This window comes from Danaus plexippus, chromosome 25 (genome assembly GCF_018135715.1).
Source record: "Danaus plexippus chromosome 25, MEX_DaPlex, whole genome shotgun sequence".
In the NCBI taxonomy this organism is placed as follows: domain Eukaryota; kingdom Metazoa; phylum Arthropoda; class Insecta; order Lepidoptera; family Nymphalidae; genus Danaus; species Danaus plexippus.
In genome coordinates, this window is record NC_083553.1 from 5031122 (window position 1) to 5055646 (window position 24525).

The 24525-nt window shown below is 30.8% G+C and overlaps 1 protein-coding gene and 1 long non-coding RNA gene across 2 annotated transcripts; one reads left to right on the plus strand and one right to left on the minus strand.

Moving 5' to 3' along the window:
* The first annotated feature begins 414 nt into the window (after positions 1-414).
* LOC116775119 (PHAF1 protein CG7083) lies at positions 415-18536 on the plus strand. The gene is made up of 11 exons (XM_032667939.2): positions 415-689; positions 6219-6301; positions 8218-8345; positions 9845-10004; positions 10677-10772; positions 10898-11045; positions 11238-11440; positions 11996-12120; positions 12748-12937; positions 13311-13406; positions 14513-18536. Exons 1-10 carry the CDS (start codon positions 626-628, stop codon positions 13395-13397), a joined length of 1284 nt encoding a protein of 427 aa, XP_032523830.1. The 5' UTR covers positions 415-625; the 3' UTR covers positions 13398-13406; positions 14513-18536.
* LOC116775120 (uncharacterized) lies at positions 14092-22777 on the minus strand. The gene is made up of 2 exons (XR_004353807.2): positions 22597-22777; positions 14092-14305 (listed from the first exon to the last, which is right to left on the minus strand). It is a non-coding gene; the product is annotated as an uncharacterized LOC116775120 (long non-coding RNA).
* Between the last annotated feature and the right edge of the window lie 1748 nt (positions 22778-24525).

Consider the following 24525-nt stretch of genomic DNA (forward strand, 5'->3'; position numbering starts at 1 on the left):
CGAAAAGAGACAGTAATATATAATGATGGGGGAGGGAAAGAGACGCCTAGAAAACAGTTACAGCAACATCTAATGTTCCCTTCGTGATTGGACGCATGCGTCATAAGGTGATACCAGGGACGAACTAGGAAAAAATCTTATTAAAATCATTAATTTTCATCGTAGAATCACACAAAGAGTTAAATATGGAGAAATTAAAATTGTATCTATTATCAATGAAAACCTTGTTTCAATAAAGATCATAATTGGTTTTATTATAATAATCATTAACCAGAAATAGGAAATTAGACAGTAATGCTTTTAAAACAAAAAAAGTCGATCCTAATTTTATTCAAACTATAGGATATTAAAAATAAATCAAATTACACATTAAAAAGAACTACACTTGAACATACACAATGAAAAACACGGATAGATTTTGTTTTGCAAAAAAACAAGCGAAATGCGGCCCTGGCAGAATACAATCAGCTGTTTGTAATGACAGTTCCTCTGACAAATACAAAATGGTTGAAAACTAAAGTTGGCAAACAAAGAAAGACAGCGTAAAAGATCCATAGGACATCAAAAAATTGTTTTATTAAGTGAAAGTTAGTTAGTTTAGTGTGTAATACGTGTTTTGTGCATTATGTTGGATTTAGAAATAGTGCCAGAGCGCTCCCTCGGTTGCGATGCCTGGGAGTTTGTGCTGGGTAAGAGCTTATGTTTATATACGTCAAGATTTTGCGTTGTATTTCTTAAAGACTTTCTTACGCAATGTGCAATTAATATGACACTAAAGCTCGGGTGTGTGCACCATGCAACGGTCCTCATCGATTTTTTTTTAAACTCTTTGTCTTCAGCCAGTGTTTATTTTTTTTTAAACTTGACCATGAAAAGCAAAGGTCTTGTCATGTTTATATATTTCCCTCGGATTGTTTACATAATGTCATTATTATATTATCATAAAAAAAATTATCTATTCACTTGTAATAAGTATAATATAAATGGTAACTAGATTACCTTTTTCTCTTCAATGTTTGTCTGTAATCTTGACCACTTACGATTTTTATGTGAAATAAGAAAAAAAAAAGGTTAGGTACATATTTTTTCTTAAAATTTTTAAATAAAATAACAGAATATATAACACAATATTTAATAATGCTTCTCAGTTTATATTCTGTTGATTAATCTAATTTTTTTAATTTAATTCTACATTTGTCCAAGGGTCATACAAAAATATATTTATGTATATATAAAAACTTGTATTTGAAACATTAATTAAAACTCATTATTAAAAACTTTGAATAATTTAATAAGTAAAATAATAACTTCAGTTGTATATTAATATATATATATATATTTTAATATCGCTCACATATAATATGATATTTTTGGCAGCTTATTTTTGTATGTCTTTAAATCCTATATATTTATATATATTTATATGTTACTAATTGCATTTTCAATATTTTGTTACAAAATATTGAAAATGCTAAAGATGTATACAAATAACATAAAAATCTTGAATTTTGTCATCTTTAATCATATAAGGCTATTATTTTATTTTGTATGTATGTATACTTCGATTATAGCTATGTCTTTGGCTTACTTAATTGTCCGAGCATCACAATTGTATGTGGTAAAAATGCCCTGAAGCTCGATCAAGATGGGATCACTTCATTGTTTTGTTAATATCCCGGCCCTTCACTTTGGTCAAACCCGCCCAAATACCTCGTCCTCACCTGAACCAAGGTATAACTTTATAATACCCAAATAACAGAAGAGACATGATTTATTACTATTACCAAATAGGTTATACCAAAAAGTTTATAATACACATGATAAATATAATCACAACCTTGATACTGAAAATGTTGTAAACAAGAAATGTTTTTTTCACATATCAAATCTTATCTTTAGTGTATTGAAACTAGAAGCCATTTTAATATTAGTTTATATGGACATGAAGATTGTTAGGAAGATTTATAAATAAAAATATTTATATTGAGATTGAAATTAATTTTACATCAAAACTTATAACATACAATAGTAAAGCATGATAACTAATCGCAATATATATTATGTAGCCATTTTTTTTTTTTCTAAAATCTTCCATTTGGACAGGCTAAGATCTTGGATCATGCTGCCTTTGTCATTAATATTGTAGCCATTATATCTTTAATTAAAATTGCCATATAAAAAAAATATTACAAATTTGATATATGATGTATATGTATGTTTTATAAACATTAAAGTTATGCTTGATATCCGTTGGAATTAAGGTTCGAACTCATGCAGTTTGTATGAAGAAGAAATTAGACAAGCAATTAGCATTGTTTATGATATGTTTCAGTACATATTATAATTTTATTATATCTAATTAAATTTATGAATTATTACATAATCCTTTTATCTCATTGTCAGAATATCATTAACACGGCTATGATAAAATAATATTTTTTCTATTTGTTTATTTGTTCCTAGTAAGCCTTGAAGTGGCTGCACCAATTCGGATAGGATTTTCACTATCAGGTAGTTGCTGTAATAAGGGCTGAATTAGAAACATTTCTTTATGAAACTAAATTTTGTTACTATAAATCCGAAAAACTAACTTAGCAGTTAATTATGGTTCAGGTGATGAGATTTAAATGTTATAAAAATATAGATTAGTGATCGGACTATTATATATTTTTTTAATTATATTTTTGTTCATGCTTTATCTAATAAGTCAGAAACTATCTAGATTCTATTCACTGGCAGACATTTGGTAAGTAATAATTATGGAAATTGGTTTTATATGAAATTAATTTAATTAAAATATATGAACACCAATTAATTAGTTAACATATCCGTTATTTGTAATACTAAAAGGACTTCTGCATCCGGTTGAGAGTTAGATATAACTATGTACACATACATGCGATAGTATCAAATATTCAGCAATAAAAATTACGTTTTAGTTTTTATTACACACCTGTATCAGTATCTTAATTAAATAAAATTAAACATTATTGAAGATATTTTTCTTCTTACAACACTTATTCATTATGGATGCTTCGTATAAAGAATTAAAAGTTAATTAGAGATCTGCTCGAAAACATAGTATTTTTTTTATATTAAAAAATACGTCACTATATATAAGAATTACACTGTAATAAACATATCTTATTGCCATCTTTGTGATTTTTATCTTATGACGTCATAATTGTCGTTGTCAACAACATTTTTTTTTTATTACCAATAGTTTGGAGACCAAAACATTATGCCGTTTGTACAAAAAAATAAATTAAAAAAGTGCAGTTAAATTAAAACCAAAGTCTAAATTTGTGTTTAAAAGAATATTTATATGATTGTTGCGTCATATATTGATACTGCAACACTTGTTGATCACGTACTATACTATACTATTATGTTTCTTGAACCCAAACGCTATAACGGATAACCAAGAAGAATATTTGTAAATTGAGAACTTTTTAGTTCTGTAGTCGGTTGATAAAAACGTTTTAGAAGTGTTAAATCGATTAAGTCAATCAGCTGTTGTGTGCATTGACCTGCCATTACTATTACCAACGTTCTCGATGTAATCTATAATCGATTATCCGTTAGCGTTACTCAAAACATTTGAATACATATTTGTTCTATACCAATAAACGCTATACTTGAATGTTTATTTTAATTTCGATAACTGTATCAGTACAAAATAATAACATTTTATTCATAAAGTATTTATATTTATGAGTTATTTTTGTTCCGGGTTCATATAAAAATCAATTTCAATCGGCCACGTGCAAGAATACCCCGCCTGAAAAAATTATAAATGTCACATTGTGACAGGCTAACAGAAAATAAATAAATATAAAACCTGATTTCTGTTACAGTTAATAACCAGATATCCTTTTTTTTTTAATCTGTTGCCAATATATTGTTATAATTAACAATATTTCGATTGTGTTATGGTTTAACTGGAACAATTTGCTTTGGTAATTTTTATGTTATACACACTGGTATATTAACTAAAAAAGACGTAAATATTTACATGTTAGATTACATAACTCCAGATTATAAGAATTAAGTATCTGATTTTTTAGTGTGGTAATTAATGTTAAGGCCTTAAATATTTCTTTTCTTCATAAAAACCGTTTAAATTTTTATAAATTTTACTTAAACTAATTGATCCCTATATTCTCTTAAATTAAATCTGTTTTATTATCTTTAAATGTAACAAAAACAAAAATTTCTGAATGTTTTTTTTACAAAAAAAAAATTAACGATGTAAAGACGATTACTCTTTTAGTCATATAAATATAATTTACTAGATTATTTTTATTACATTCTTAATTATAAAGCTGACAAGAAATGTTTTGTGGTTATTAGCAAAAAAAAAATATAATACATATTTTTGTATATAAATTAATATTCAAGGCACATTAACTGATTTCATGAGTTCTCTTTTTATTTATTTTCCGTCATGTAATGTCAGCCGTATTGCCAGTATAGAAAATTCGAATTTAATTATCAAAGCTCCAGTTTGTAGAGGGAAATATAAGATCAGGATTTTAACATTGTATGAAAAAAAAAAATATATAGGAGATAGATAAAATATAAATACATATTTAAAATGAGGTTATAGTTATGTTCCTTTATTACGAGTTGATTTACGTTAAGTATATTGTTTAATTTGTAGTATAAATTGTTTTTTGCAGCACAGACAATGAACGGTTGCGATGATTCAAAATGTTATTAAAACAATAAATTTTATATAAATAATGTCGTTCGTTTCTTTATCATGTTGACGACGTAAAAACTATATTGGTATAAACGAGTTGTTTCCTGTAGCTATGTCTGGAAATTTTTATATATTTATGTATTTATGTATTTAAATGAAACTAATATATTTCGGATATACTACGCTGATTTTATTATTTTAAAACTACATAATCCCGACGTTTCACATTCACACCTCGTCTGTTCGTGATCACGGTTGCCGAAAAGTAACCGAAACGTCGGGAGTATGTATTTTTAAAATAATAAAATCAACGTAGTATATCCGAAATATATATTAGTTTAATTTAAATGAAAAAAACTCGCGAAAGTCTTAGATCTCATTAATATTTATATATATTTTTGCAATTTCGTCCATGTTTCTTTGTTGTCTCAGTATGATCGCTCCGTTGTACCAAATGGTATATTTGACGTGCTTTTGAAAGTTAAAACTGTCGGTATTGTTTGAGACAGTCGCATTAAGATATATATAAGGAAAACTCGCATAAAAAAGAGAGAAAGAGAGCGATAAAGAGATTGTCCCAACCACGGTGGGTCAGATATTGTAGCACTCGGAATAATACACATTACACAATGAGTAGGTGCAGATAACTTTACAAACAGAATGGCAATATAGATGTGGTAATTTTTTAAATAAATTGCCCCCAAACATGTTTAGGACCTCTGTTACTGTTACAATGAGGTTTATATTTTTTATATTGAGTTTGATTTGTTATCGTAAATTTCCATATCTCTGTTTCTACTAACTCCCCCTTCCCCAAAATTTAACATCCTTTGTTTCTCGCTCCAAAACGTTTTGAAACTTTGTCACTAACTTCAACTATTCCCCAACCTTTGTTTCTAACCTCAGCAACTGTTTTTGCCTTTGTCTGACTGAATTTCTTAAATTCTTTTATACGTTTCCATAATCGCGTCTCAAAATATAATTAATAATGAAAAAATTTCAAAGAATTCATAACATTTCTGTTTGCAGACATTACTTACTTCTTGTGCGATTACGTTATGAGTGTTAACACTTTAGATAAACCATTGAATAATCTCATAGTTGATTCTGTAAACAAGATAACTGTTGGAAAGCTAGTTAAACTAACTGTGCTATAGTTGATAAAAACTTAAATTCTTTGCAGCTTCAGGGTTGTGATGCAATTTTCTGTTATGTTATTTTTTTTTATGATAAACAAGGGGGAAACGAGCAGACGGCCTACCTGATGGAGGTAGCTGCGTTGCCACCCTTGATTGGGGAAGAGGGAGAGGAAAGAGTGGGGATAGGGAAGGGTGGGGATAGGAAAAGGGCAACCGGCTTAATTTAAAACTTCATTACATATTTTTTTTATTATATACTTAACTCCAACTCTATTTATATATAAATTTGCATTGCGAACAGGAATTTGATCAGCGGTGGGATCCGATAGGCTGATGATGATGATTTTTTATATATAAATGTCTTTATTTTCCAGGTATGCATTTCTCGCAAGCAGTTTCCATCATCCAGAGCCAAGTCGGAACGATCCGTGGTGTCCAAGTGTTGTATAGCGATCAGGTAAACATTTAAATATACTGTTTTTTTTAATATACATTTATATGAATACAAATTTATTCGTAATTATTATAATAAGTTAATTAATTTGTATGTACTACTTTAAAGTAACTGTTACAGTAACAAAAATATTTTTGTTTATGTATAAATATGTAAATATATATATATTTTTTCATTTAATGATATTTATCTGTAGTTTTATTATTTATTTAGTTTCCATCGTCAATTCGAAACGGACAGTTTTGACGTATTTTCACTTGAGTAAGCTGTAAACGTTATTTTTATTTAACGAATATTCAAGTTTTTATTCTAACTGCTTCCGGTTCCGACAAAGACACATTTTTAATCCTTACATGATCCTAAAGAAAACTGAACTATATTTAATGTTTACTAAACTATTATAAAAATGAAGTAGGACTAAAAATTCAAAGATTGAGAGTTTTTCCATATATAATAAGTAAAAATAAGTAATTACAAAAATATATAGAATGAAAGCTTTAGTGGTCGCCTGTAGCCTGTAGGCATAAATTCGTAGTAAACACCAGTTTACGTAGTTACACTACACACTTAGCGTGTCTAGTTTTTCATTATTAACGACATCTAAGACTCGCGGGTAATCATTGAAATAAAACTAATATTATCGGATTTACTACGCGTTTTTTTAAATATTTTTTAACTATATATATACTCCCACTCTTCACTCGGACACTTTCAGCTCGTCGGCTCGTGATCACGGTTGCACAAAGTCACAAAGTAACCGAAAAGTCGGGGGTGTGTACTTAAAACTATAAAATAAGTCTAGTGAATCCGAAAATATTAGTTTTATTTTAATTTCGGTTATTAATTTTAGCATTTCATACTATCTGGTAGCAGTTATTTGTAGTGTGTAGAAGCTACTGGATTAAAGCTATTAATTGAATCGCAATGTTGACACAAAATGAATATTTCCTGCGATCATGATGAAATCTTACTTTATAATTGAAGCTGAATCAAGCCTTTCGATTCGACTTTAGAGAGATACAACCTTCATACTAAAAAATAAACAACTCGTAGGTTTACGTCGTGTAGATTGTGACTGAATAATTGTGGAACTTGAATTATGTTACGACCCGTTTAAAAAGATACCATATCTTTTTTTATCTTTACATACAAGTAAAGTAAGAAAATATAGAATCAGTCGTATATTCGGTGTCTTTATATTTCTTGAACAGCAAACGTAGTAAATATGTTCTTTTAAATAGAAGCGTTACTTAATGCTTTATTTAAGACCGCTATTGTTTTTTAAATTGAAAATTATTTAAAATTATATTTCATGTAATCAAAATTATATAAAGTAAGTGTATAAATGTAACATATACATTTATATAAAGGAATAAATTAATAAAAAAATTACAATTCTATATAGAGAACAGACAAGGGAATTGAAATTTGGATTTTGTAAATATTATTATAAAAAAACATTAAATGTATTTTAATGAATAATAAATATATAAAAAAAATGTGATAAATTAATTATGTTATAATAGCACACACTGTCAGTTTAAGACAGTTTTAAATAAATGTCACCAAGTCTTAAGTAATTTATATTAAAAAAAAAATTCGATGTTTTAAAATTTCATCTAGATAGAACTTCATTTATCAGTAATTAATAATCATTCGGCAATAGGGTAGGATTTAACTAAAATATATGTAAATTTCATCAAGTCGACATATTGTCTTATAAGTCGACATATTGTCTTATAAGTCGACATATTGTCTTATAAGTCGACATATTGTCTTATAAGTCGACATATTGTCTTATAAGTCGACATATTGTCGTATAAGTCGACATATTGTCGTATAAGTCGACATATTTCCGTAGGTCGACCTATTTCAATATATAGCTATAACTTTAAAACCACATAATCCTTTTGTTTCAGAATCCACTGTCCGTGGACCTAGTCATAAACATGCCTCAAGACGGGATACGGTTGATATTTGACCCTGTAGCTCAGAGGCTGAAGATCATAGAGATATATAATATGAAATTAGTTAAACTTAGGTATAGGTAAGTGAGTCATTTTATACTCAGTTATAATATCTGAGTGAGTAACTTATTTTTTAGGTGAGGTAAGTATATGAAGGTAGTTTTAGTTTTTATGTATGTTGAAACAATTTGGTCTGTATACAACAAGAAATCTTTTAAGGTTTTGGAATTACTTAATAATTATTTCGTTGTCAATATAATGGCTTGAGAGTTTGATGTAATTAAGATATTTTTTATAATTCTTTAAAACAAACAAAGACCGACTCCGATGAATACACGAAGATATTAAAAATCAGTTCATTGACCTTTCTTTTTGATCATGTTGAAAAAAATATTAGAGAGAAATAAATATACGGAAGGTTTGACACCTTTTTCTTATTTTATAGTGTTCAGTAGGTTGGAAAATATATATATATATATATATTTATATATATATATATATATATATATATATATATATATATAATTACCATATGGTAATAATATAAGAACATTCCACATAATACCAAATTTTTGCTAAAACCGACGATAACATATCTTTAACCTTTGATGTTTCCCTCGATATTAATTAAAAAAGGCCGTTAACTTTGTAGCTAAAGTGAACTTCTAATCTATTAAAATAGCAGTCGAATTGTTGTTGTGTTAATAATGTTTATAATCTACAATACACTAGTATTACACCGCGGTTTCACCCTTAATTTCTCTATGAGATGTTGTACGTCAAGTCACTTTTAAGTCGTCTCACTACAAACGTAGAGTTTCCCGTTTTTTGTTCATCAACTTACGTTAATACAATATATTTTAGTGAAAAACTGAAAACTACCCACATGCACCGTGAGAATGCTAACACGGACTAAGGATACGAGTACCTTCATTTCTATAGCAACATACGCATAAGTTTACCCAAATTAGTGTTTTTTGCATACAGACCAACAAATTGTAGTTAGGAATACTTTTTAAGTTTTCGTTATTATTGCAATCAAAAAAATCTTGATTTTTTAAATGAAACTATCTTAGTTTCGCTTTAGTTTAGCCTATAAACTCTTATTTTAATGACACAGCTGGTTAAACATAGTAGCTTAAATTTTACTCTTTATTTATACTCAATTATAGCTGTATCATTTTTCCAATGCTTTGAAACACTTTTTTTTATATGTCGTTGATTTTCGTTTTTTCTTTAACATATTGTAACGTCGGCTTAAATATTGTTTGACGAGAAAGCTTGAGAACGTTCTCGATGTTGAGCGGCAGCGCCATCTCGTGACGAGTGGACGTAACCATTAGATAAGTAGAAATGTAAACAAGAATGTTCTGGAATGTTCTAGTAAACGAATTACTGCGTATAAAATGGCCGCTAGGTCGGGTTCGTCCTTAAAATCAGTCTTTAAGAGAAGTGACATACATACCTGAGATATAATCTACGATCATAATGAACACAATATTTGTGTTTTCTGTTAAATACCGTGGTTGTATAACCAAATTCATAGGTTAATACTATACTGATAAGGTTCATATTGCAGCGGCATGTCGTTCAACTCCCCGGAGATCACGCCATCTATCGAGCAAGTGGAGCACTGCTTCGGCGCGACTCACCCCGGCCTCTACGACAGTCAGAGACATCTGTTCGCGTTGAATTTCAGAGGCCTGACATTTTATTTCCCCGTCGATAGTAAATTTGAGGTAAGTTTTTCTGGCGTAAATCCATAGAATGTGTTTTTGCAATACAGATAATGAAATTTATAGTATATATTATATGAGCTAGTAGTTGTTTCTAACAATCTGTTCGGAAAACGAAATTTATGTAAAATGAAAATTTATTTATAGTCTGTGGTTTATTCTGAATAATAAAAAACACTATTTTTTTTCTCTATCGAAACAACGTGAGGAGAATAAGAGGTGTTCTATTAAAATAATAAAACGTCTATACAATAATAAACGGCTCTGAATAATGATCGCAGTAAACGGTCCATTGTAGTTGTTTTTAATTCTATGACATATATCTGATTCTGAAGGCTTGTTCTCATCTATTCCAAAAATCCAACATGTTTTCCATAATTCCAGTATTCAAATGTTCCAGAATTCCATCCGTCATATACCATCATATAAATCTAACGCTTGTTGCATCCTAGATGGAAGTTTTTAAACTTTTAAATGCTTATTTTTTTAAAAGCATGACTTTAAGCCCTGATTCAATGGTCATTAACTTCCTTCGGCCCATGAAACACATTTGTAGCTAAGCTAGTTATCTAACTAGACCTAGACAAAGACATAACTTTAGCCCAAGGTTTTAGCATTTCATACTAATTATAAACCTCCATACACCCGTCTTTTATTGTAATGTGTTTTTTACAGCCGGGCTACGCTCACGGCCTCGGCTCTCTCCAGTTCCCTAACGGCGGCTCGCCCGTCGTTTCTCGGACAACTATATACTATGGATCTCAGCATCAGGTATACTTTACCGACCCGTAACTCACTACACACATAAAAATTACCATCTAATTTATTTGTTTTGCTACAATCCCGCAACACGATCTACCGCTATATATGTACTATATTTTTTTGGTTGTCCATAGTTGAGCCGGTCAGCGAGCGGTCGCTGTACGGCCCCACTGGCAGAGCTGCCGCTGTCATGTTATAGACACCAGCTTCATCTGCGACGATGCGACGTCCTGCGCTCACCCTCCGCGACCCTAGGACTCCGCCTGCACATATACACGGAGGGTAACGAACATTATTACACCAACAAAGCTTTGTTTTATTACAAATAAGAGATCTTTCGAGCCTGCAAAAATTTACAAAAACTCATTGTCAGTGAGGTCGTACGACAGTCTATGGCCTTATATAAAGCGAGTGAAACCTTATCATCCCATATTGTGGTCAAGCACTTCAATCTATATAATATAATCTACTCAGGTACTAGATCTGGTGAACCGGCCTCCGCCCGGCGGCGCGTGGTTCGTTTCGGAGACAGTTGCCAGGCTGTCTCCAGGGCTCTCGCGGCGCCCGCCCGCCTATACTACAAGGCGGACGATAAGATGCGTATACACAGACCCACCGCCCGCCGCCGCCCACCACCGGCATCAGACTACTTCTTCAATTACTTCACTCTCGGCCTGGTATGAAACTACCCTCGCATACAACTTTTCCTGTCGTTCTGTCAAATTGAAGGAAACGCATCTGTATTCAATTTGATTTTGAAGCAAATCTTTTCAGTCCCACGCTAGTAAGAACAACACTTATATCATATCATATCATATCATATCATATCATATCATATCATTAGTTCATGTCTTTAAGGGTCTTTGTATTATTTGAACCTATTATCGCTACGGCCATAGGTTTGTTAGAATCTAACGTACGAACTGTTTTCTCTACATTTTGATAATCAAAATGTCTTCACTGTATTGAGACTATTCTGAATGTTTGAAAAAAAAAATGTTATTGTACTGTTTTACCCTCTACATATTATAATTCTATAACAATAGCAATTGTGCAAAAGAAATAATTCCATTAGGTTTTTCACTAGGTGCTGAATTTAACGTGACAGCTCGAGTTATTCTCGTCGTGACTTTCCTAATGTCAATGTCAATGTCATTGTCAACGTCACTGTCAATATTTCATTGGGCACGTGTTTAATCTGTTCTGATCTGATTCTGATGTTATTTGTTTAGGACGTGTTATTCGACGCCCGCACGCACCAGGTGAAGAAGTTTATTCTTCACACCAACTACCCCGGCCACTACAACTTCAATATGTACCACAGATGCGAATTCGAACTCAACGTGCAGCCCGACAAGTTTGTAGTTACAGTTTTATGTATTTAAACGTTTTTCTGCGATTTTTACGCTCGTTTTTTTTGCGTTTTTGACGCTCGTTTATTTTTCATACGACCAAACACATACTGATGAAAGTATGAGAATAATCGTTACGAAAAACTAGTTGATTTAATATTTAATGGGAAATACAAAACAACTTTAAAATCTATCTTTTTAATAATGAAATCTTTTCAGATCTGAGTTATAAGGAGAATTCCATCGATATAACATTAAAGGACAATACATATGTATAATTCCTTTGTTTTGATATATTCAGTGTGCCCTTGCAAATAGAGAGCGTATATATTTTATATTAAGTTGAATATTTGGTTATTTATAGGTGCTCAGTGAACGGTATTAAGAAATACTCAAAGTAATTCGATTCTTAATATAGTACTCCCCAGGCTACATTAGCATCTGATACGAGACAGCTGATTATTTCGTACACAGAAATCCGCCAAATTTGATATCGCAACATTAGCAAGTCTTTCTGACAACTATCCCTCTGTAGCACTCCACGGGATCAATGACCCCCAAAAACCCAAACAGCGTTTTTAATAGCCTTCCTCGGTAAATCACTAGAAAAATCAATACAAATAACTGTGTAGATGCGAGTCCAACACACTGGTCGAATCCCGCGGCGCCGTCTGCATCACCGCGTACAGCAAGTGGGAGAACGTGTCGCGGGCGCTGCGGGTCTGCGAGCGGCCGGTCGTCCTCAACAGGGCCTCGTCCACTAACACCACCAACCCCTTCGGCTCCACCTTCTGCTACGGATACCAGGACATGATCTTTGAGGTGACGATAATATTGTGTGCCTGTGTGTGTGTGTGTGAGTGTCTCTTATGTTGATGGTTATGTCGTTGTGTGAATATAACTGGTTTGATGTATCGCGTATGTGTGTGTGCGCATAAATGTTTTGTAATTAGGCACAATTTCAATCATACGATCGCCTTTGTGGTCATTGCTGTGTGTAGCTTCACTTTATTTTCGCACCTCCCGCACGCATGTTGACGACCGGCGACAAGATCAAAAATATCGTAATGTACTTGAAATATAATGTAGATGATACGAAATTAATGCCTTGTTCCAACCTAACCCACGTCCTGTGAAAGGCTGTTAATTAATATTGTATTTAACTGAAGCCTCGCTATAATCTTTGTGTTCGCAGGTGATGTCCAACAACTACATAGCGTCAATAACTCTGTATCAACCGGAAGGCACCCGGCCGCACTACGCGGTCACCTCGATCGCGTGACACAGCAAGGTCAGTGTGGAATAGGCCTTAGCACGACATCGACTTAGACACTCACAGTTTCAACGTACGCATGTTGTCCGATATTACATATGATCTCATTAGAAAGTAAAAATTCCGCGCCTAGTATGATTTACAATCGTCGACACCAACACTGACAGTTTCAAAGTATTAATGAAAACCGAAATAGGGGCGTATCATGACGTTATAATAAAATCAGTGTCTCGTCACAGCGGAAGCTGGTTGAAAATAATGTCATTCTTACAAAAAAAAAAAGTTATTAAAATGGCTGCCAAAAATAAAATTACCATCGATTTGGGGAAATTTTCATTCATTCAACGACTAGTGACTCGGTCGACATAACGAATATCAAAGATTTGAAACCTGATCCTGACTTATGTCCCCGTATATAACATATTAAGCTAAAGTGAATCTTATTTGTTTCAATGTTGGAAATAATTCCACAGATAAAACAAATTAATTAATGTAGGGATGATACATGTGTGCTGAGTAACGAAAAATTTTTTGATTATTCATTACTACCCTCGCGAAGGAAATGTAAAAGAAAATTGTATTATAAATCTATATCATGAAAAAACACACAGAAAACTACTTCCGTGTTAACTTATTAATTTACCTTCGCGTTCTGAATTATTATTTAAAAAAAAACAGTTAAAAACAATTAAAAAAAATATCGTAAATTTACTACAGTGAAACGATTTTATTGTTTAAAGGAAGCGTCAATAAAAATAAAATATACTACTATTACTACTACTTCAGCCATGTGAGGTCCACTGCTGGACATAGGCCTCCCTCGTCGTCTTCCAAGCGGTTCGGAAGCGGCCTGCTTCCACCGTGAACCCGCGGCCTTGACTAAGTCGTCCGTCCATCTCGTTGGTGGACCTCCGACGCTGCCATTAAAAAAAAAAAAAAAAAAATGTAGTAATTAATTAAATATCTGAATGATAGAAAACTTACAGGAAAAACGTATTATACATAATAATATTTATCAAAGAACGTTTTAATAAAATATAATTTATAAAAAAAAATTTGCCAAATCCAAAAAAGAAGTGACGAGGAGAGGAATTTTAATGCTGATAAAGTTGTCTGGTGCACAGGTATCCTCGAATAGCAAGAAGTTCACATAGAAGAAGTGCAGCAGTCGAGGGACACGCCCTGGACCCGACGGCATCAGTATTATTGTGATAAAACTGACGAAAAAACACAAAAAAAAAAATGTGAGTGTGATCTCATCAGGGGATGTCTATACGGAACTCCTTAGCAGTGGACAGTAAATAATGTGTTCTATGTTTTTTTGTCTACGTCTGATCGTAGTTGTAAGCTGTATATAATAACGTATGTATTTTTTCTAAAATGGACGTTCATGTGATAAAGAAAAAAAATGTGGCAAAAAAAAAAATATAATTTTTTTTTTACCTCACCGGCACCGTTGTCTAGGGTAGTTTAATATTTTTCTCTCGTCTCGTAACAGACGACAGTTTTGTCGGTTTTTGTTAGAGACCATAGATTTATTATTATTTTTTTTTTATTATAAGATACTTAACAGCGGCTAGTTAGTTGTCTATGGTATAGTTTTTTTCTACAATCTCTTAAACCGGCCGCTTATAGTTTTGGCTGCAATGAATAACTACGATTCAATAAAATAAAATGTAAAGACATATTATTATTTTTTTAATTTCAATCTCTTCAAGCGAGATATTACATAAGAAAAATCATTACATCAGCGAAAAAAATATATAACTGCACTTAACCTAAACACATTCAGCCAAAAAAATAGGCGGTTAAAAAAAAAAAACAATATATTTTTCTCATATAATAGATTAAGTTAGTTGTGCTTGCTTATGCGATGTTTGAATGGTTAGAAAAATTATCTTTATATTTGAATGGGTACATATAACATAATATAAATCAAAAAAATATAATGCGTATACGAATTATTAACATATATATTTTTTCCTTTTTTATCTGTATTTTTAATCGAATATTCTGAATTATAGTTTACTATTGTCCCATTCGAATCAATCCCATGTTCAAGCCACTAATCGTTACATTATTATAGCACATTAAGGTCTTCTGGATTCGTCTACCTTTTTTTTCGGCTTGGACTTGATATTTGATTTTGTTAAAAGTAACCACATCGATAGACACGAAAAATACATATAATTATATCTAAGATTTGTTCGTGAATTCATTTAAATAAAAATAATTTAAAAAGTAATAAAAATCGTGTAATCATAACCGAAAAGCTTAGTTTCATTCAAATAATAAACAATTATTGTAAACAAAATATTGAAAAAACTATAAGTTACGTCAGAATTATAAATTCATAAGTGTAAACGATATTAAAAAATTAATTACTTTGAAACTAAATAGGTTTTAATTGTTTCGGTTATTAATTACTCAGTACGTCAATAATAACGTTGAAGTGCTTAATTTTATAGTATAGTGAATGTCTTAGGCAATAAATTTCAAAGTCAAGGTCGGTCCGCCATGTTGAATAATTTGACAACTTTATGATTTGAAAGTAAAGACTTTCGCGCCCAAATAAAAAAACGTCTTTGATTTGACAAGCTACAAATGAATTTGTTAACTGAACAATCTATTTATAAATTACAGTTTTACATGTTTTACATTTAAACAGGAATTATTTGCTGCTCTTTATGGTATATCGATGTGGTTGCATTTTAACACACGTACATTCACATAGGCAATTCTGAAGTATGAATATTTATTTACAATATAGTCAAATATACCAATTTTTTTACCTCATTGTAATTTGTGCCAACGTGCATGTAAGAATTAACCTTGTTTTTTGTTATATTAAAGTCGAAATTTCGATGAAATGAGCTTAAATAGGCTTACATCGCTTAGGCGCTGGTTGTGATGTTACAGTTTTTTAGGGAATATGATCCTTGGGTTTACGCAATAAAGTGTTAAATTGCTTTCATCGGAAATCCATTTAGACTAAAGACTTCTTGGCTTTTAATAATTCGTTATTTTATATAAATCTAATATTATAGCTAAGCATAATTTTATTTGTCACTAGCAACAGTAGGATTTTCCCGTCTTTGGTCTAAAAAGTTTTTCATATTTAGTAATTTATTTATGCACAAGCGAGTGTGATTGTCGTGTAGTGGCTGTGGTGCCATAAAAAAAAAAGATAAAAATGACAAATAATACATTAAAAAAAGGTTTTAATTATAAGGTAGCTTCGTGCGCCCTTAGTATTGTACGGACAGAAAAATGAATAATACTCAAATAATCACCTATTGTACCTATTAACAAGTTTTTTTATGGCAGTTCATCGGATACAACCGTACGATACTAGTGGGAATATTTTTATATAAGTTGGCGCGTCACGTCCGCCATCTTGGTGTGTCGCGGTTAACTGTCAAAGCACATTATTTTAAGTACATATAATAATTTTAGGTAAACGTAGTGTTGTTATGCATTTAGTGTATAATAATATAAGGGAGACCCATTATTAAGTATGCATAATTATTTTTTAAATAGCTTTCGATACAGCCAATGTCTTATTTATTATATCTTAGAATGTATTGTTGCGGCGTTGTTGGAAAAAAAAAATGTTATGTAATTACTTTTTTATGTGAATATTTTGTGTGTTTTATGCTACTCTCCGTGTTTAACTAGCATTGTATAGATTTTTTTTATGTCGTAAAACGGTCCGGGAATTTTTATTGGTATTTTCTGTTCGTAAATGTAAATTCGTTACATATATTGCGAATTTATTATTCCGTGTAAAGGATTTTTATTGCATAAACATGTGAAATATTCCATTTCTACTGTTAAGAACTTAGCATAAATCACAAAATCTATTCCTCGTGTAAATGTATCACTTGTATGGACACCGTATAATGTATCGGCGACTACGTTCCCATTATTGTCACGTCTAATATAAAAGAAGTGTGTGCTGTATTTTAGTGAATTATAAAAAATCACCGCTTTTAAAGCTGACCAAATAAAAATGGACGTTAATTTTTATATAATAATATTATTTTACTAGCAAATTGATTGTTTCCGCATTATAATATGAATTAACTTAATTTTGCAACATGAGTAGATCAGTTTAGACAGACATTTGGCGTTGAAAAATTATGATTTTGTTAAAAAATAGACTTCTTAAATCAGTTCCCAAAATAAGAAAATAGATGGCGCTTACGATAAGAATTGAATTGAGATGATATTCGATTTTGATAATTAATAATAATACTAAAATGTAAATGTATGTATGAACTAATAAAGTAAAAATAATACGAGTGAAATTACATAATGTTTGTCGCGCTTAATAATTTATTTTATGGCGTTAAAAAATCCTTTCAATAGAAGCCGGCGAGGCCGTCTCATCCGACCTTAGACGCGATTTCAATTCGCAACCGAAGTCGTGAAGCAAGAAAAGTATTAGTTTATTATATTTTATCGCAGAATATTCTGATTCTGACTTATTAGTATCGAGTGATCACCAAATTTACCAATCACATATTTTATTCGTACAATTGAATTTGAACCGGAACTCTTTTTTTATTATTTCTGTAAAATAACATATATTCAATGTATTACTTCCTTAATAAAGTATTAACTATTAATTATATATATAATTTTAAACACACACTCGGGACATTAGTTCCAAAATAATTTTTGTGGTCAGCGCCATCTATTGTTATTCTATAAAAACTCTTTACTCTATTTTATAAAATTCCCTGATGTACTTTGCTTTGTTATGAATTATTTATTTATCTTTCCTAAAGAATCTTTTTTGTACAATATTAGAGTAATTTTGATAATCATGTTAATTCGAACGATTATTTTTTAATGTATTATATGACTACATGTAATAATTTATTAGAGTAATAGAAAAAAAATATCGTATTCCTGTCAATTAAAACCTTTTTGTTGTCCTTGTAATTTAATTGTTTTATGGCTATGCAATACTTAATATAAAACGCTTAGAATGTCCATCATTCAAATAACGTTCGACATTCAAATGATTTAAATTAATTTTCCATACACAGATTATAAAAAAATGTGATGATAAAATTGTCGATGTGGGTATTAAAATATGTCTCAAAGATACCGAAAAACAATAAAGGCTTTCATAACGAACTTAGTTTTTTTTTCTTTAAATCTTCTTTAAGTACATACTAGAAATCATAAGAGAGGTTATCAAGAAAAAATTGAATATTTACTAATGATTTTGTAAATTAGCAATTTTTTAATTAATAATTTTTTTATTCCGAAAGAAATTTAAGAATAAATTTTAAACAGGAAGGAGAAGATACGCCGAATATTTGTTAAACCGAATAAGAATCTAATAAGTTAATTTTGACGTTGTCAAAAAAGTTTTTAAAGGGATTACATCAGAAGGACTGACACAGTACCTATAACGGTAACCAAAGGCGGTAAAGTTTTAAACTGAGCTTTGCATTTGTGTGAGTGAAAGTAAAAGTAAAGTCAGACAAAGACTTTTATAATTAAATTTTATTATTCTGTAATTATATACATAACATAAGTACGAGAGACATTCTGGATTTAAAATAATACAATCAAAACTTGTTAAAGGCCAGGTGTAAATATTATGTGAAGAAAAATAGACGGATTTATGAATTCAAAATCTTAATGTATTTAAAATAACTATTCAAATTACACAAAATTTCTTTTACTTGGTGGTTTAAAGGTTTATGTATTTTTTGTTTATTTGTGTTAGAATCCATTTCAGGAATTAATAGCATACAAAAACTAAACATTTAGTACTAAGTACATCACTACCCGTACAAAGGGTGAAGTGCGGAGGGTGCGGGGCGGAGTAAAAGCAGTATAAACCGGTTCAAACCTAGAGAAGCACGTGACACGCACAAATTTGACATCACACCTACACTATCCGTGTGCACTCACACAAATGGAAAGCTCAGCTTATATCTCTATGACTATACATATATATGTGTTTCATTATGAAATATTCTGTTCCTACGATCGCCAGACAGAATTATCTTATTATGATATGAAGTCGATAATTATTCACAAAACTGACTGAATGTTCCGTCGGATACTAACATAGAAATACACGAGGACCCTGGCTAATACGAACATCTAACAGGAACATATTGTTATAAGACTCCTTAACTCATCATCACACTAAATACTAACAGTTTGGCGTTTCACCATTCATCTACATATCGCGTTAATGCTGTAAAGGTGCATGTAAAGATTTACGAATGAAAATAAGAAATCTGTGTTACGTTTAGTTTGAATGAAGACTCGCGGTTATTACAGAAAAAAGTAGTGTCATTTAACTAGATGTGGACTGTAACAGTTGACGTGAAAAATAAGCTGATTATGTTTATCTGTACTTTGAAAACAGCTCATTTGATAATGATAAACTATTAATATGAATCATAGCTGCGTTTAATTGATCGTGAACACCAAAAGATAATTCACTATTCATTGTGATAGATTGAAAACATAAATAATACTCAATATATTCAGTTTATGACAAAATTTTGACGTCCGTGAAGTTTTTTTATTAACTTTCGTATGTTAATCAATAATTTGATTTAAACGTTGAAAGAATAGTAGAAAATTATTGACATGAACTATATTTTGTCCTTGACTTTATCCGCGTGAACTTAACAATTTGTAAAAGAAATGATATTTGCCTGAAAATAATATATAGGTAGATTAAACAACACGTAGCGCCATCTATTATTCGTGCATGATAATATTTTGATTTCGTCGGAAAATTACAACCCAATCCCAATTTATTTTGCGCTTGTTGTTGTAAAGGTCCTTTAAAAACGTGCAAAAAATAAAAACAACATAAAAATAAATATAACTGAATTTATATTTTTGCTTATATATTCAAATGTAGATAAAAATGTCGAAGCTTCAATTTGTATTTGGAAGTTCGGTTTAAAGACATTTACTTCTCATAAAGAACACAAAAGTTCACTTATAATAAGAAATTACAATAATATTGCTTGAGGGTACATTTAAAAGTCTGCCTTATGAATTATATACAGTAAAATGAAATGTTGCGGGTAGTTATATTACACAAGTTTCTCACAATATTAATAGAGCAATGAAAATAATATAACTATAAATATATAAATAGCTTTAGAAGTGTGCGAGAGGAAGCTCAGCAGACGGCTGCCTGTATATAGAACAATAACACATTAAAACGGCCAGTCATAAGGTTACGTAACAATTTACTGCAATTACCCTCTTTACTGTCACCGCACAGATACTTGACATGTATTTTGACAGGAGTGAGACATAGATAATATTTTAAATCATCATACATCATGATAAAACTGAACATACGAGACCTATAACTCTTCGTTATATGTATTTTTATCAGTTTGTGTGTAAGATTGATCGGGAAATCTCCGACAGGAAATTCAATGCCGTGTCGTTTTGATCTGAACGTTTTAAAAAAAAAACATATTTTTATGGATTTTCTGTCTCCATATATATAATGCTTTTTTATAACTTTACAAAATTTTTGAGGAATATTGTACACTGTATGAGTTTTAGATATTATTTTGGCTCGTTTTTGACATTACAATGTTTCCTTATTATACAACTTCCGTTTGAGTACTTCATTAAAAAATTTTTTTCTCTGTATTTATTGATTTATTTAAAGAATGAATGTGAATTGTAAATAATAACTTTTTATTTAAAATATCACGTTCATCGTCATTAAATGGACTTTTAAATAACTGAATATTTCATTGAGGTAACCTTTTTTAGGAAAATATAATAAATTATTAATATTTAATCATTAGTCCCATAACATTCAAGCTAACATTTTTTATGTATTTACATATAACTGTGTCTCTTACTTTCGCGAGTACATTTACAACATATTACATTTTTCCATTTTCATACGAAAATGGAATGGTATGACATTATCATGGCGACGACTTTATAATTTCCGTCATTTCAAGTTCAAAAGATAATTTTAACTTGTTTTTGACGATGTCATCAACATTAGCTAGGAAGATGGGTCCCAAAATTATAATGGAATTTTTCTTTTATCCCCTAAACATATCTTCCAAAGACATGACGTGTTGATCCGTCAGTTAAGTCCATACCAAAAACTAGACCTCGGTAATTTACTTCATATTTTTTGCTAACAGCACACACATTAAAATAACTTTTGAACAACACATAGGTTCAATGCAGCACGTTATAATGCAAGTCATTCTTTCATAAAAAAAAATCCATTGAAGCAGTGTCACGAATTTTGACAGATTTTGCCTTAAAAGATGGCTTTTGAATGGAATATTATAAAAACTATGTATCGTGTGTATTGATTTCAGTATTACCGTGTGAATATGATATTTTTAAACTATTTAGGTACCGACCGACGTAAAAATATTTCATATCAACTGTTTGTCCAATGAGACGCCACAAAACGTAAATAATCTTTCAGTGTTATATAAAACCTATATAATAATTATTATATATTATTGAATATAAATTATTTTTTGTTCGCTTAAATGCTTTCGATATAAAAATTTTGTCCATTTCTAAAGCTGGAACACAACTCAGGCGTAGTGAAATTTGAAAGTGGCCATGAAGTGAACTACGTACGTGTGTACTCTTACTATTGAACAATATGTTTGTAGTTTCACGTAGCAGAGATAATTTCTCTTTGTATCTAAATCTTATACAAACTAAGAATAAATTAAACATAGCATTCAGTTATAAGCTTAACAGCATATTTTATCAATAAATACAATATCTTAACATCATTACAGACGTTTCTATACAATTTCGTTGTTTGTTTTCCACGAATTTGTCACTTGATCAAATAATTACTGCATACATATAACAAAATTTTTATAGTTTTTGACAAATATCGTGGATTAAATTTTTTATTTTTATTTAAACTTTTAATAGTTTTAATATAATGCCTCATTTTTTCGTGTCTTGTACTTGACCTTGGCACGTAATTACCTACATCTTGTTTAATTCAAGTTGAAACAAAAAAATTTAAACCGCTGCGCCGCGCCGTTGTTTTGTTAATTTTAATTCAGACAAGACTAAGGTATTCTTGTTCGTTTTGCATTAAATTATTTTTTGAGAACGCATCAAGAACGAAGAACACGAATCATTTATTATAATACAACTGTAATATCAATAAACCAATGCAAATACATACCGGTTTTACCACTGACGTAATAAATATTTATTTAATTAGAAAACAAGACTGTCACAGTGGCGATGATAAGATAGTCACATTGTTATGAATTGTGGAATTCCTTTATTCTGTTCTATTCTTTGAGTTGTTTGCGAATTTATTTATAAAAGGTGTTGTAACCAGCGGCCATGACATTGACCGGATGTGAACGTCAAGAGTGACTCATTTTTGACAGTTGTAGGACGATTAATATAAGTGATTTTTAGAGATAAAATGTAAAACGAGGAAATAAGAGTATATTAAAATTTTATATATTTATTACAAAAATTTACACTTATTTATGAATCATAATTTATAATTTTATTAAAGTAACAATCATAATTTACTTGCTATTTTTGTCATCCACACCAATAGTTCATTATCGTTCAAAGGCGTACCGTTGACCTTGCTTACTATAGAATTGCATAATTACTCATGTAAAGGTGTTTATGGTTTTCTATGCAGTAATGACGATTAAAAATATGCTTGAAAGTTGGACGATGTATTTTAGAAGTTGGAACAGTGTAAGATATAGAAAGTAATACAATTATATGCTTATATAGAGGATATTTGTGCGTCGGCCTCCAGACCGGACATATTTTTATATTCGCGAATTTTAAAGCGCGTTGTACTAAGAGAGCTCACGATTCCTTGGGAAACCGACATCCCCAAAGACCATGCCATCGAGGTCGATAAGTATTACAAGGTCACTAACGAACTCACTAAGAATATGTTCGTTGTAAATTTGTACACGGTAGAAGTAGGAGCGAGAAGTGTAACAGCCAAATCTCTACAACCTGCTAAAAGACTTAGGCCTGCCAAGAACTAACATCAGTTCATTCTTGGAACGTGCGTCGAAGGCAGCCCTAGCAGGTTCGTTTCATATTTGGTTAGGTAAAGAGAGGAGCTTGGACGGTGGAGGCGAGCGTTTAACGCGCGTTAGATAGAGGCCCCTTAAACCTAGACCTGGGTCGCAAGTCCCAGGCACTGTTGAAGCCTCTCTCCCTGCAACGTGATGGACCCGCCACCCGCACGGTGATTCCATGGAATGCTGAGAGGTTTCGTCTCGTTACACTATTATTCAATTTTCATATTTTATTTTCTTTAAAGTACATTAAATGAATGACGTGTTATAATAAAATCATCAAAACAAACAGAAAGCGTTGTGTTGCCATTACGGCTGATTTTGCGTAATAATTTTTTTGTTGTAGTTTCATAATTTTATTATTATTTTGGTTGTTTATTACATAACAAAGTAATGTGTGTTACGTACGCGCTACATATTATAAAATAAATGAACATCGCCGGGGCAACATCTTTGTATGGATAAGATATCAAATAACAAGTGACGCCGCTGACTCCGCGGAACGAACACCCAGCCGTGTGAACCAGAAGATTCCTTAACCGAACAAGCAATGGAATGGCATTGCTGTCCTAACATCGGGCAATCATGTAGTCTCAGGTGTAGGTTATGAGTTTTAATATGTAATTTTTATTATAATATACATATAAGTATGTTTCGTAGTTTTCCTGGAACCTCCGGTTGCCACCTTATATAATTTGTGGCATTAACACGTTGTTTAAAAATATATTTATTATTCTTTGAATTAAAGTACCTGAAGTGGTAAGTGTTCGTCTTAAATGTATTGGTACTTTATATATACTATATTTCAATAATTAACAGGAAACGTGTTTGAAGTAAAGAGATTTTATATTTACTTAGTAAATTAAACAATATTCATCGATGTGTTTTTTATATTAAACGTGTAAAAAGATTTCCTTTTCTACGTTTCCGTTCGAAGAAATGTTTAATTTACGTAGTGGTTGCGATATTTAAACTTAATGTTTTCGTTAGAAATTTTAAGGAAAATCGATGTCTATTTATATTTTTATTGAGAAAAAAGCAATAAT

What these genes read in the sequence shown, in the direction of transcription:
- LOC116775119 (XM_032667939.2), top strand. Translation starts at nt 626, where the DNA reads ATGTTGGATTTAGAAATAGTGCCAGAGCGCTCCCTCGGTTGCGATGCC. An exon ending in CCTGCACATATACACGGAGG is followed by an intron (nt 11,046 to 11,237) that starts GTAACGAACATT and finishes TAATCTACTCAG; the next exon opens with GTACTAGATCTGGTGAACCG. An exon ending in CTCAACGTGCAGCCCGACAA is followed by an intron (nt 12,121 to 12,747) that starts GTTTGTAGTTAC and finishes ATAACTGTGTAG; the next exon opens with ATGCGAGTCCAACACACTGG.